Source organism: Crocuta crocuta, unplaced genomic scaffold (assembly GCF_008692635.1).
Source record: "Crocuta crocuta isolate KB4526 unplaced genomic scaffold, BGI_CrCroc_1.0 scaffold317, whole genome shotgun sequence".
NCBI classification, from domain to species: domain Eukaryota; kingdom Metazoa; phylum Chordata; class Mammalia; order Carnivora; family Hyaenidae; genus Crocuta; species Crocuta crocuta.
Window position 1 is genome coordinate 2,018,799 of NW_027530984.1, and position 13,451 is coordinate 2,032,249.

A 13,451-nucleotide genomic window follows, 5' to 3' on the forward strand; every position below is an offset into this window, starting at 1 on the left:
GTGTTACTCTACTATGCATACCAAAACTTTTAGGAAAATGTGATTTGGATTGGAAAAGAATCATCTAATAATGGTCTTGATCAAGTGACAAGAATGGTGACTTGACGTTCCTGCTTGGATAGTTGATGTGGGATGGTGTTGAGATGGGTGACCTGGTCAACTTGAAATTTGCCCTCGATGTCTTGGGGTGGAAGTGGCATTCCAGACAGTGCAGCCATTCCTCAGCGCTCTGGCTGGCAGGACTTGATTTACAATTTTTTTTTTGAAGCCATTACAATTTTATGTAGATAGTGTTCAGGATAAATAATAGACATTTACTTACTCATGGTTAATCACGTTATCTAACCAAGTAGAGTAACCAGTTAGTTTTAAAATATAAAACTAAAGGTGCAAGAGCATCTTTACCTATACTTTCAGTGATTTCCATGGAAAAGGATTTAAAGAGATTTTTCTTGAATACAAAAGTCCTGGAAGAAGGGTAGATGGCAGAATAATTTTGAAAACTTACTATGTGTTTCTTTGTATTTTTTCTTTCTCCATATCTCAAGCTAGGAGTTGCACTCTTGGTATTTCCTTCCTTGGAATTTTATTTAGGTAAAAAGCACAAGCTGAAAAGCTGCTTGCCGAGAGATGTGTCTCAGCTGTTGCAAGTGTGTGTGTGTGTGTGTGTGTGTGTGTGTGTGTGTGTGCGCGCCTAAAGTCACGGAAAAGGTTGTAAAGGTTGGCTTAAAAGCAGCAAAGCATCCATATATGACAGGAAAAAGCAGGCATGGACTAAGGGTGCTCAGAGGCAATCACTATAGCCTAACGATATACTACAAGAGGGGCCCATAATGCTTTACTCCAAGAGAAGACTCTAGGACGTTGGTACAACTCTGAAAGTCTGAGAAAAGCCCTAACTACTAATGTCTGAAATGGAGTTTGTCATTGGGATTCAATTAAATTAAAAACAAGTGTTATTACTTGCATTAGTTTATATACTAATTCAGTTACTGTCATGTTCAGTGATTTTACACACAATTGTATTAAGTAGAAATCATTAATGGATATCAATGTGTGTGTATTTATTTATAAATGTGTATATATTTATTTCCTTTGCATAGAAGCCATTAAAATTCCATGTAGATAGTGTTTAGGGTAAGTAACAAATTTATTTAGCTAAGTATGATTAATGCTGTCTAAGCAACTAGGCTAACTAGTTTTAAAATACAAAACTAAAGTGGCAAGAGCAATCATTACATATACTTTGAGTGATTTTTGTGGAAAAGCATCCAAAGAGCTTTTTCTTGAAGGTAAAAGTATAAATACATATACAAGATAATACTTACGGCCAGGCAGGGTTTGTGTAGATATCCAATTTGAAGCATGGCCGTAGCCAGCATTGGTGCTGGCAGCCACTTGGAATCTGTACCATCTAAATTTCTTTAACTCACACACCGTCTCTTCAGTTAGGTTAGCTTCATAAAGGTATTGGATTTTTTGATACTCAATACATTCTTCAGAATCCCATTCTGTGCATTTCTGAGCCCGCAGCTGAGTGGTGATCTTGTAATTTTGGAAGTAGCCAAGAATAGTGTCAGGTCTCATCCATGTTAATGTTGCACTAGTTGACTGAACATTAGAAACAGCAATATTTGTGGGAACACTGGGGACTAAAAATTAAAGGAGAAAAATAGAAAACAATTAGAATTACCAAACAGTTTGTAAATGAAAGGAAGAAATGGATTCAAACAATGTCTCTATTATGCACCTAGTGGCAATCTCTTCTTCCAGCTGCCCTTAGTATCACCACATTTAATGAGCAGAACCTTAAGGTGATGCTTCAGAGACCACTGGCTCAAAAAGTAGAGGACAAAAGAACTGTGATTTTATTAATTCCCAATTTTGCTCCCAAATTCACTCATAAGAATTTTATATAAACTTACTTTGGCTTCATATATAAGTACTGATACAAAAGACAATTTATGCTCATTTAAACTTATGTACTTCGTTGGGTATGGTCTGACTTTTAATATTCAGTTCCCAAGAAAAACATACTCATATATGAATGTCTAGATAGACACAATTACACCTTATATATAGTAAATGTTGACTACAAAATAATTTTAAATAAACAATATTATTAACTGAATTACTGAGTTAGTTAATTAGCTGATTTTTGTTTTATCTTGCATATATTTAAAATTGACAAAACCTTTTCTAGAACATCATCCAGCAGACTATTAATACACACAGACTAACGTATCTGTATATTACCTACAATATGCATAGTCCTACTTGGAATCACTTAATAAATTTCATACTAACCACTGGTTTGCTTATGCATATCATGTGTCGAGCTCTGAGCCTGGTGTTAAGGATTCAAGATACGTAAGGCTTATGTCTTATTTTCAAGAAATAGCCATTTATTGAGCTAGTAATAATACAAGCACGTTATGGTTAGTAATACGAAAGAACAATGAACTAAGTGGTATAAGCACTTTCTTCCACCATACCTTTCCTGTGTGTGTACGAGGGCTTATTCTTAGAAGGCTGAGACAGAATGATACCAAGTAACTTGTGTGAAAATTATATAATTCACGAAAGTTATATGACAATAGCCACACTTAAAAATAAGAAAATGGTAAGTTAGAAAACTCATTCATTCCTAAACACATCATAGATATTTTTTAAGTTCATTTAATTATTTTGAGAGAGAGGGAGAGAGCACACAAATGAGGGAGGTGCAGAGAAGGAGAGGGAGAGAGAATCTCAGACAGGCTTCACACTGATAGTAGAGAGACTTGATATGCAGCCAGAACTCAGGAATTGTGAGATCATGACCAGAGTCACAGTCAGATGTTTAACTGACTGAGCCATCCAGGTGCCCCCTAAACATGTCATATTAATTTAGGATTCAATAAATATCTAATGAGCGCCTAATTTGTGTCAAGTGCTTAATAGCACTTATACAATAAAAGTAGAAATAATTATTGTATATAATATTTTGAATGATGACTGGTGTTATGGGGAGAAATAAGGAAGAAATAAGAAAGAGAGAGATGTGCTTGAGGGATACTGAAATTTTTAATTGAGTAGTCAAAGAAGACGTGAAGTTCTAATCTAAAGCAATTTTTTAGATTAGAAGACATGATGTTCCTTATGAAGGTTGGGGGAAAGCCATGGGAATATTTGATAAAAGAATATTCCCTGCAGGCGAAAATGCATTATTATAGGCACTAAGTTGGAACTATGCATGGTATATTTGGAAAATAACAAGGAGGCCAGTGTGGCTAGAAGGAGTTAATGTCTAAGAAGAAATAATGAGGGCTAGATTGTGTAGGATGACACTGTAGGACATTGTTATGAGTTTCATTTGAGCAAAGGAATGACAAGTTCTAACATGTTTTCATGGAATCACACCAGCCACTATGCTGAGTATAGGCTGAAGGGAGACAAGGGTGAAAATAGGGAGAGCAATTTGTAGGCTGTTGGATTGACAACACAACAGATCATGATGGCCTGACCCGGATCACAGCAGCAGAAATGAACGGAAGCATTCAGATGCTGAACATCATTTGAGGGGGGAGCTGACAGGATTTGCTGATGTGTGACATGTGGGGTGGAAGGGAAAAAGAGAGTAGAGGAATGCCCTAAGGTCTCTGGATTGAGGAAACAGAAAGATGAAGTCATTATTAACCAAGCTGGAAGGAGTAAACTTTGGGGAGAGAGATTAAGAATTTATTTTGAGCATGTTAACTTTGAAATGCCTATCAGACACCCAGAAAGAGATGTTAAATAGTAGATGGATACATGAGTCTGGAGTTCTGTAGAAAGGTCTAGACTCCAGTTAAAAATTTATATTTCCTCTTAGATTTTTATTGAATTATCTATAGATCTATTGCTTATATATTTGCCTAAATCTGGAAGAGAAGAGAAAGTCTAATTCAATGGAAAACAGAAGTAGATAACTTAAAGCCATATGATCAGATTAAGTTATTCTATTTTCCAATACTAATATTTATCATTAAATCTTACTGTATTTAATTAAATATTAACCTTTAAAGTAGCATCACAAACAGAATGTTTGATATGCTACCTACAACACACCCCGTCTTCTGTTTTTAGTTATGCAGAAAAGCAACTAGAGAAAATGTTATTTTTAAGGAAAATTTACCTTATAGAGGAATCAGTTTTAGATCTGATTAAAAAATAGAATTTTCATAAAAGGTAGAATTTCCATAATTTACTTCAATCTCTCAGACACTAAGTTTGAACTCAGACCACCTGAAGAGAAGACAAATTTAGATATATGGGCAATTTGGGAGTTCAGTAAAGTTTTAAGAGAAAGGTGGCATGTGAGATAGAATTTCACTGATTGTAAAGGTAGAGATTTAAAAAAGGGGGTAATGTGATCTAAGTCAAGTTCAACTACAGTTTATAATTTATACTGGCAATTACAAACAGAAAGGCTGTGTAAAAACCTGGGGACATACTGTGTTAGAAGGACTTATAGTTTGTCAGGCAATGGAAAGCTATCATTGTGTCAGAATGAGATGTTCAGAAATACATTTTATCAAGTCTAGTCTGGTAATTACACAACTGGAGAAGGGACAAATTTATAGATCACTGAATGTGTTCAGGATAAAGAAGACAGTAGCAATAAGAAAGAAATATATTTTGAGAGCTATTTTGGTGGTTGAATTCATGGAACAGGCAAATGAGTCAAAAGATGACAGGGTTAGAATTTGAAGAAAGTTTAGAGATGATCCTGTCAAAATTTGTCCTTTTATGTCTGGCCTTTATGTAGGCAGTTGTCCCCCTAAGATTCCTGGCCCCTGTGCACTCCCCTTCCTCCAATTTCTTCAACCAAGCACTGCTACAGGTGCTGATATGAAAAAATTTTTCAGCTGTAATTAAGAAACTAAATCAATCAAGGAGTGTACTTGTGATGAGCACTGGCTGTTGTATAGACTTGTTAAATCATTGTATTGTACACTTGAAACTAGTATTACACTGTTAACTGAAATTTAAATGAAAACTTAAAAAAAATAAAAAATAAACAAAATAGAGAGAGATTATCCAGTGGACCTGATTTTATAGCATGAATCCTTTAAAAGCAGAGTTTACTTTGGTTCATTATAGAGGAGGTAACATATTCTAGACAAGAGACATATTCAATGTACAAAAATTTATCCATTGCTGGTTTTGAAGAAGAGGGCCATACGATAATCTAGGACTATTTCTAGAAATTAAGAGCAACCTCTTGGCAATGAGCCAGACAGGAAATGGGGATCTCAGATTTACAAGTGTAAGAAACCAAATTCTGCCACAACCTTGTGAGCTTAGAAGAGGATTGATCTCCACATGAGAATACATCTGAATGACATCTTGACTTCAGCTTGTGGATCTCTGGGTAAGGAATCCAGGCATAACATACCCAGACTTCTGACCGACAGAACTGTGTTAATAATCAATAGGTGTTGTTTAATTTACTTCATTTTATTTTTTAAATGTTTTATTTCAGAGAGAGAGAGAGAGAGAGAGTGAGAGAGAGAGCGAGCATGAGCAGGGGAGGGTCATAAAAAGGGAGACACAGAATCCGAAATAGGCTCCAGGCTCTGAGCTGTCAGCACAGAGCCCGACACGGGGCTCGAACCCACAAACCGGGAGATCATGACCTGAGCCGAAGTTAGACGCTTAACCGACTGAGCCACCCAGGCTCCCCAATAGGTGTTGTTTTAAATAACTAAATTTGTGATAACTTGTGACATACAATAGAAAACTAATATGATTTTATTCTATAAAATGACCAATTTCTACTTTTCTGGTCTCTGCTTAAATACACAGGCCAAAAGGAAACTCAAAATCTTGAGGTACTTCTTTTAAAATTTATTTACAGATAACTCTATTAGTTTGTCCTTCATTGGGGTTTTTAAATGTTTTTATTTATTTATTTGAGGAGGAGAGGGGGCAGAGAGAGAGAGGCAGAGAGAGAATCCCAAGCAGGATCTGTGCTGCCAGTGCAGAGCACAATGTGGGGCTCAATCTCATGAACCCTGAGATCATGACCTGAGCTGACATCAAGAGTCAGACACTTAACTGACTGAGCCACCCAGGAGCCCCTGTACTTCATTGTTTTGAACTGATAGCCACCCTACTATAAATACTAATTCTACTCTGAAAACTCACCTTCAATAGGTCTAATCCTCTTTTTTTTTAATTATTTTTTAAATTTTATTTTAGAGATGAGGGGAGGGACAGAGAGAGAGAGAGAGAGAGAGAGAATCTTAAACAGGCTCCACACTCAGTGCAGAACCTGATGTAAGACAACATCTCACAACTCTGGGATCATGACCTGAGCTAAAATCAAGAGCTGGATGCTCAACCAACTTAGCCACCCAGGTGCCCTCTAATTCTCTTTTCATTGCCCTTTGTTCCAACATGTATACCAAAGATCTAGAAAGGTTTTGATTCTATATTCATATCAATAAAAAAAGATTGAGTAATTACTCCAAAATGTGTATGCTTATCATTTATTATGTACACATGCAAATATCAGTCTACATATTATTGTGTCTCGGGAGGTCTAGAGTAATGCTTTTTAATGTATGAACAAATGAGTAAGAGGGCAGAACAGGAGATTTGATTTCAATAGATGGTCAGGAAAGGCTTTAATTTAATCGGAGAACTAACAGAGAAGGTGTAGCTTCCTAGGTGAAAAGAATCAGGATTTGTTAAGGTTCTGAGGGAAAAGAGCATGGTTTTTAGGAACACTTAAGAAACATATCTGACTCCACAAGGAGATGGATAGAAAGGTAGGAAGCTGGAGATATAAGCCAGAATCAGATAATGTTAATTAAGCCTCTGGACTGGATTCAAGATTTTTAGATTTATCCTAAGCGCAGTGGGGATACTTGAGAAGGTTGACTTTTCATTTGCATTAAAATCATAGACTATTATCGGTTCTTTCCCTGGGAGCCAGGAAGTATGATCTGCACATTTTCCTTTCTTTTGAGTCCATGATCAACTACCCCTTCCATGTTTTAATTTTTCTTACCTAGTATTTCCTACTTTAGGAAGAAAAAGGGATGCATTAATTATCCAATTAATTGGAGAAGGCAAGAGTCTACCTTTTTCCCAGTTCTGCAAAAGGGATGACTAAATGCCCATGGTTCTATGACCAACCTTCTGCCCCCTCCAATATTCAGATTTTAGGAGTGAATGGCAAAATTTGTTATACAGTAAAAATTTTCAGCAGGTTAATACTGGTCCACAAACTCTTGTGTTTTCCAAATAAATACCACAAAGGGGGGAAAATAAAGATCTAAAGATAGTACTTTAACTTGAGAAGGAAACAAGAATTATTTGTAACCTGACCAAAAGAAGAGTAACAACAATTGAGCTGCCTTCCATTTGACAGGCACAGTGATGGCACATATGGGCACTCAATAAGTGTTGACTATATGAATAAATTATGTTTTATTCAAACAGTTCTTTGGTTTTCATGTAGTACAAAATTTACCCACATATTCCAAACAAATTTATTTAGAAATATAAACCAGAAATAAATCTAAGCTGAAGCCAAAGATACAGTATAACTCATAGACAATTTTTTTTTAAAACAAGGCTACCTCAGTGGCACTCATAAATGACCAGCATTTATATGTGGTATCTTCTCTTTTGACGAACTGTGTGTTGAACTAGACTATTTCAAAGCAACTGCCCTATTGAATTTCAGATACAAAAAGGATTACACTCATTTTAGCATGGAGAATCAGATTTCCATTCTTTAAGAATGACTAAAAACCTCAATTTTTTTTCTACCCACAGATGGTACTAATTTGAACACATCATTCCATGCTTCCTGGAGTAATCACACAGCTTGCTTAGATTTTCTAAACATGACTGAACTGTGATGAAGTGATCAACATTCACTGGCAAGGTATTCCATAAATTACATTTTTATTCATAAATTATTCTTATCTGTGATATCCTTTCATTATGATTGAAATGAAAGTCTGTAGAACTTATATATAAGTGACATTTGTTGTAGGTTGAATACATGTCAGTTGTTAGTGACTAGTAGGGTTCCACTTAGAAGATGAAAAGTGAGTATAAAGTGTAATTATGCTCTAAACTTCTGAATATCAATTATTAGAAGCTGCCAAGCTCCCATGATAAGATTCTTATGGTAGTCTGTATTGACTTCTCACCGACCTGATTAAGTATACTAACATGAAAGGCCAAGTTTCTTTAATTCTTTATTTATGACTATATATTTTTATCTTCTACCACAGATGTACTTTCTTTCAAGCAAAACAGATGCCTGAAAATTTATATTCATAAATTATATTTACAAAATTTAAAAAAGTATAAACACAATGTTTCTCATTTATTAAGAATATTTTTGTCTCTACTAATTGTAAATAATCTACAATCCTTTTAGAAACACAAAATGCCAATATGTGATCTGAGCATATACAAATAAAAGTATGGTTACCAACACGAACACAGTATGAATCAATATAAAAATAGAAATTCCTACAAAGTTGAATGCAAAAAATATTTCAGCGTGCCAGATATAATTTTGCACTAATTTGAGTTTAATCAACAGCATTTGCTGAACATTTATATTGAATGGTGTGAGCAAGTTATTAGTCTTAGGGCATAAGTTGCTTTTCATACACATATGAAAAGTAATTTAGCTAACAGAAACCACCACAAACAGATGATGCCCAAAGGAAAGATTCAGTGGAAGAATATCTAGTGGCTATAATTTGATGGAACAATTGAGAATCAGTAACTATGTGTTAGAAAAGATGTTTAAGCACAATGAGTATGGGAAAGATACAAGTAGCTACAATTTGTCAAAGTCTAGAAAGTATACTAGACTGGAAAAAGAAAGTTTAAAGAAGTAATAAGGAAAAAGCGGGGGCCATCAAGTGTTATGTTATTGAAAAGCACCGAAAGTTTGAGAGGTGAGTTTAGGTAACTATTGGAGGCACTCATAAAGTCTAAACTTAAGGAAAGCCCGAGCCTCCACATAGCTAGTTAATAGGAAAAGTCTAATTTGATAGGAGGTGGTTAGATGTTGTATACATACAGTGGGATGCAGATTACAATAATAATGAAGAATAATCAGAAACAGAACTTTTAAAAAAGGCAAAAGAATATCAGCAGAATGTGATTATTTATTGGGCAGAGAAGAGATAAAACACAGAATGAACCCAGGAATTGGGTCGATAGATAAAATGTACATTGTATACCTCCTAGAGGGAGACTATGATCTGGCTCTGTGTTATAGAAAATAACACAAAGGAACAATTTAAGATTGTAAATCTCTGTGATTATAAATAAAGAAAATTAAATGAATTAGAAAATGCAATCATCTCTATTACTGAGATGAAAGATATATTTCTCTCTCCCAAAAAAATCAAATGAACAGGTTACAAGGTAATTTAATGAACAGCATGCTCAACAACATCCTTCCACAGTAAATGGGAAGTACCTTTAACTGGGCTCTTTCTTATGATGTCTCTCAATGTGAGTAAGCAGAATAACCATTAAACATATTTTTGTAAAACTATTTCTTCAGAGGTTCTAATTATTCAGTTCAGACACACTTCTCTCTAGAAGTCTGGCTTAATTCAGAAATAGATTTTGGAGCAGCCGGGCCAGAATTTATCAAAATAAGCTACATACACATGATTTTAGGTGGTACAACAAAGCTGGGAATATGGACTGACATACCGTTATTAATGCCGAATTAAATCATCTTAAAATATCCCATTCAAATGAAAGAGATCTGTGAAAGTATCTATAAGCAGGACAAAATTTTCTAAAAATGTTTAAAGTGTCTGTCCTACTGGTGTAGAGAGACATGGACAATTGGGGGATCCAAAACTCTGTGGGCCACAGCTATAATAATAGTAGTTTTTAAGTCAAGCTAGTACATAGCTTATTTATAGAAACATCTCAGTAAAACTTTTGCTTTTCTTTGTTTTCTGGAGAACACTGTAAAGAAAATGGGCTATACATGTTCTGCTTGGAGGGAAAGTGAGTTGATTTGTTTTATAAAGTCACTAGTTTGACAGTTCTACATACCACGCGATCTCATGAGAATATGCATCAAAAATGACAACTTTGATTTGAAATTATTTATCCGAAGCAGTTCTTAGGGAGTAATTACTGGCAGAGTTAGTTGTCTATTAAGAACAACTTATAACACCTGGAGACTACACTGCATCAGTGACATTAATGAAGAAATGAGAAAGACATACTGGTTTGTGGGGATTTGCTTGAGGGATTTGAGTAAATGACATGCTGGTTACATAACTTGTTAACATGAATAAATAGAGATATCGTGGGAGGAGAAGATTGGGTTAGTTTAAGAGGTCAAGAAAGACCAATTTGGGATAATTATGCATATGTAAGTTTGGAAATCCTAAGAGTAAATAAACATTTAAGGGGAATATTTGTATATTTAGTATCACAACAGCAGATGATGAACTGAGTCTCTGTAAAGATAGTAGTAAATGTGCAGTGAAGTAGGATTGGAAAAAGAAATCATAAAAAAACTCAGGTAAGCCCATAATATGTGGTATATATTGATATTAAGAAACATTTGTTTAACAGGGACACTTGTGTGGCCTAGTCAGTTGAGCATCTGACTTTGGCTCAGGTCATAATCTCATGGTTCCTTAGTTCAAGCCCCACATTAGGCTTAGAGCTGTCAGCGTGCAGCTTCAGATCCTTTGTACCCACCTCTCTCAGCCCCTCCCCTGCTTACACTTGCTCTCTTTTAAAAATAAATAAAACATTAAAAAAGAAGTATTTGTTTAACAAATAAATGAATAAATGAACGAACAAATAGATTAATGCATGCACAGATCTCAAAAAGAAAGTGTCATGAATTCTGTAACCAATATTGACTGATGAAAAAGTGCCACCAATGCTGATCGTAAACAAATGCTACCTGAAACCATTCCTATTTTCTAAAGAGTGTGGCTGTACAGAAAACCTTGATAGATTAAAATATACCAAAGGAATCCAAGATCTAAAGTTGGGGAAACCTCTACCTGGATGAAATGACACTGGAATAAAGAACACCTGAAATAGTAATTATATAGAAAAGATATTGGTCTTTTCTCAATTGATTTAAATGCCTACTGGCCCTGTAAGTAAAGATAGTACAATAAATTGTGGTTCATAATGTGCATATATGTACATTATTTACAATATATAAATATCAAGTGCATGACACGAATAGCACAAAACACGGCAAAATGCATGAAACTGTATTTTTGCAACTTCATATATTTCATGTGAAATTGTACAATATTAAATAAACTATGACAAACTAAATAATCATATTGTAATTCCCTTGAGCAACCACTAAAAATAAGTATAGCTAAAAATCCAACAGGTTAATTAAAATAGAAAACTAAAACTATTCAATTAACCGAAAGGAAGGCAAGAAAGAGAGAAGAACTAAAAAAGAGATAAGACAAATAGAAAACAAATAGCAAATAGAACTAAACTCAATAAAATTAATAATGACTTTAAATACAGATTATTGGCATCTGGGTGGCTCAGTAGATTGAGCATCAGACTCTTGATATGGGCTCAGGTCATGATTCCAGGGCCTGGAATCAAGCCCCATGTTGGGCTTCATGCTGAGTGAATGGCCTGCTTAAGATTCTTTCTTCCTCTCCCTCTGCCCTCTCCCCAGATCATGTTGTCTCTCTCCAAAAAAAAAAAAATATATATATATATATATACTACATATATATATTTATATAAAAAACATATACCAAAAAAGCACATACTATATATAAATAGATTAAATGTTCCACTTAAAAAGCAGAGATTGTCAGTCAAGATACAAATGAAAGGCCCAATTATACACTGTCCGTCAGAGGCATACTTTGCTCTAATCAGGCACACAGTTTAAATATAACACAAATAATTCAAAAGTAAGGATAGAAAAAGATACGCAATGCAAACAATAAACTAAAAAACATGTGTCTATATTAATACAAACAAAAGAACTTTTTAAATTTAATTTATTTTTTATTAAATTTTTTTTAAATCTTTATTTATAAAAATATATAAATAGAAAGTGACAGAGCGTGAGAGGGGGCGGAACAGAGAAAGAAGGAGACACAGAATCCAAAGCAGGCTGCAGGCTCTGAGCTGTTAGCACAGAACCCAAGGCAGGGCTCAAACTCATGAACCATAATATCATGACATGAGCCAAAGTCAGATGTCTAACCTACTGAGCCACCCAGGCACCCCCAAACAAAAGAACTTTTAAGACAAGGAGTATTTCCAAAGATAAAAGAGACAGTTTATAATAATTAAAGGGTCAGCTAGGAAGTTATAACAATCATAAGTATGTATTTGTTAAAAAAAAAAACAACTTTGAAGTACATGAACCGAACACTGACAGAAGTGAAAGAAGAACCAGACAAATCTATAATCATTGTGGGATATTTTAACATTCTCTTTTCAATAACTGATAGGATTATTAAACTGAAAAGTTGTAGGATCTAGATTTGCAATATATTAGTATCAAACACATATAACAAATACATAGAACATCATAGCCAACAACTGAAGAATATACATTATTTTCAACTGTGCATGGAAGAATATTCAACAAGATAAATTGTATGCTGAGCCACTGAAAATTTCTCAAGAAATTTTTAAAAATTGTCTTAAAGATATATTCTGACAATGGCAATAAATTAAAAACTGATGACATGAGAATATCTAGAAATGTTCCAAATAATCAGAAATTAAACATATTTTATATAACCATGGCTCAATGAAGAAATTGCAAAGGAAGTTAGAAAATATTTTATCTGAAAAGAAAAAAAATCTAAATTTTATGACATGCAATTATCTAGAGGGGATTATAGCTATAAATGATTATATTTGAAAAGAAGGAAGGTTTAAAATCATTATGCTAATTGAAATGAGAAACAGAAAGGTAAATACTACATAATGTCACTTATGTGTGGAATCTAAAAAAATCAAACTCAGAGAGGATTTAACATCATTAATCATCACTGATATGAAAATAAAACATAACGAGATAGAAAATATTGACACCAACTGGAATATCTAAAATCAAAAAGATTGTTAACACCAAATTCTGGTGATACTGAGAAATAATTATAACTCTTATATATTGCTGTTGGGGGTGTATTTAAAATAGTATGACCATTTTAGAAAACTGTCAGTTTCTTAAACACAAACACATATCTAGACTATGACCCAGCAATTCCACAAGAAAAGATTTAAACAAAAATATCTATGGCAGTTTTATCCATAAAACTTAGTTTGGGACAATCTACATGTACACACACATACACACACACACACACACACACACACACAAACAATAATGCAATATTGTTTCATAAGATGGAAAATTACCCAACAGTAAAAAAGAACAATTATTG

At 34.2% G+C, this 13,451-nt stretch overlaps 1 protein-coding gene across 1 annotated transcript in view; it reads right to left on the minus strand.

Annotated features, from left to right (window-relative positions):
- PTPRQ (protein tyrosine phosphatase receptor type Q) overlaps positions 1–13,451 on the minus strand; it is a 188,623-nt gene that overhangs the window by 84,555 nt on the left and 90,617 nt on the right. Inside the window, exon 26 of the mRNA XM_077770183.1 lies at positions 1,329–1,652. Coding sequence (XP_077626309.1) covers positions 1,329–1,652 — 324 coding nt within the window. The remainder of the gene's footprint in view (positions 1–1,328; positions 1,653–13,451) is intronic.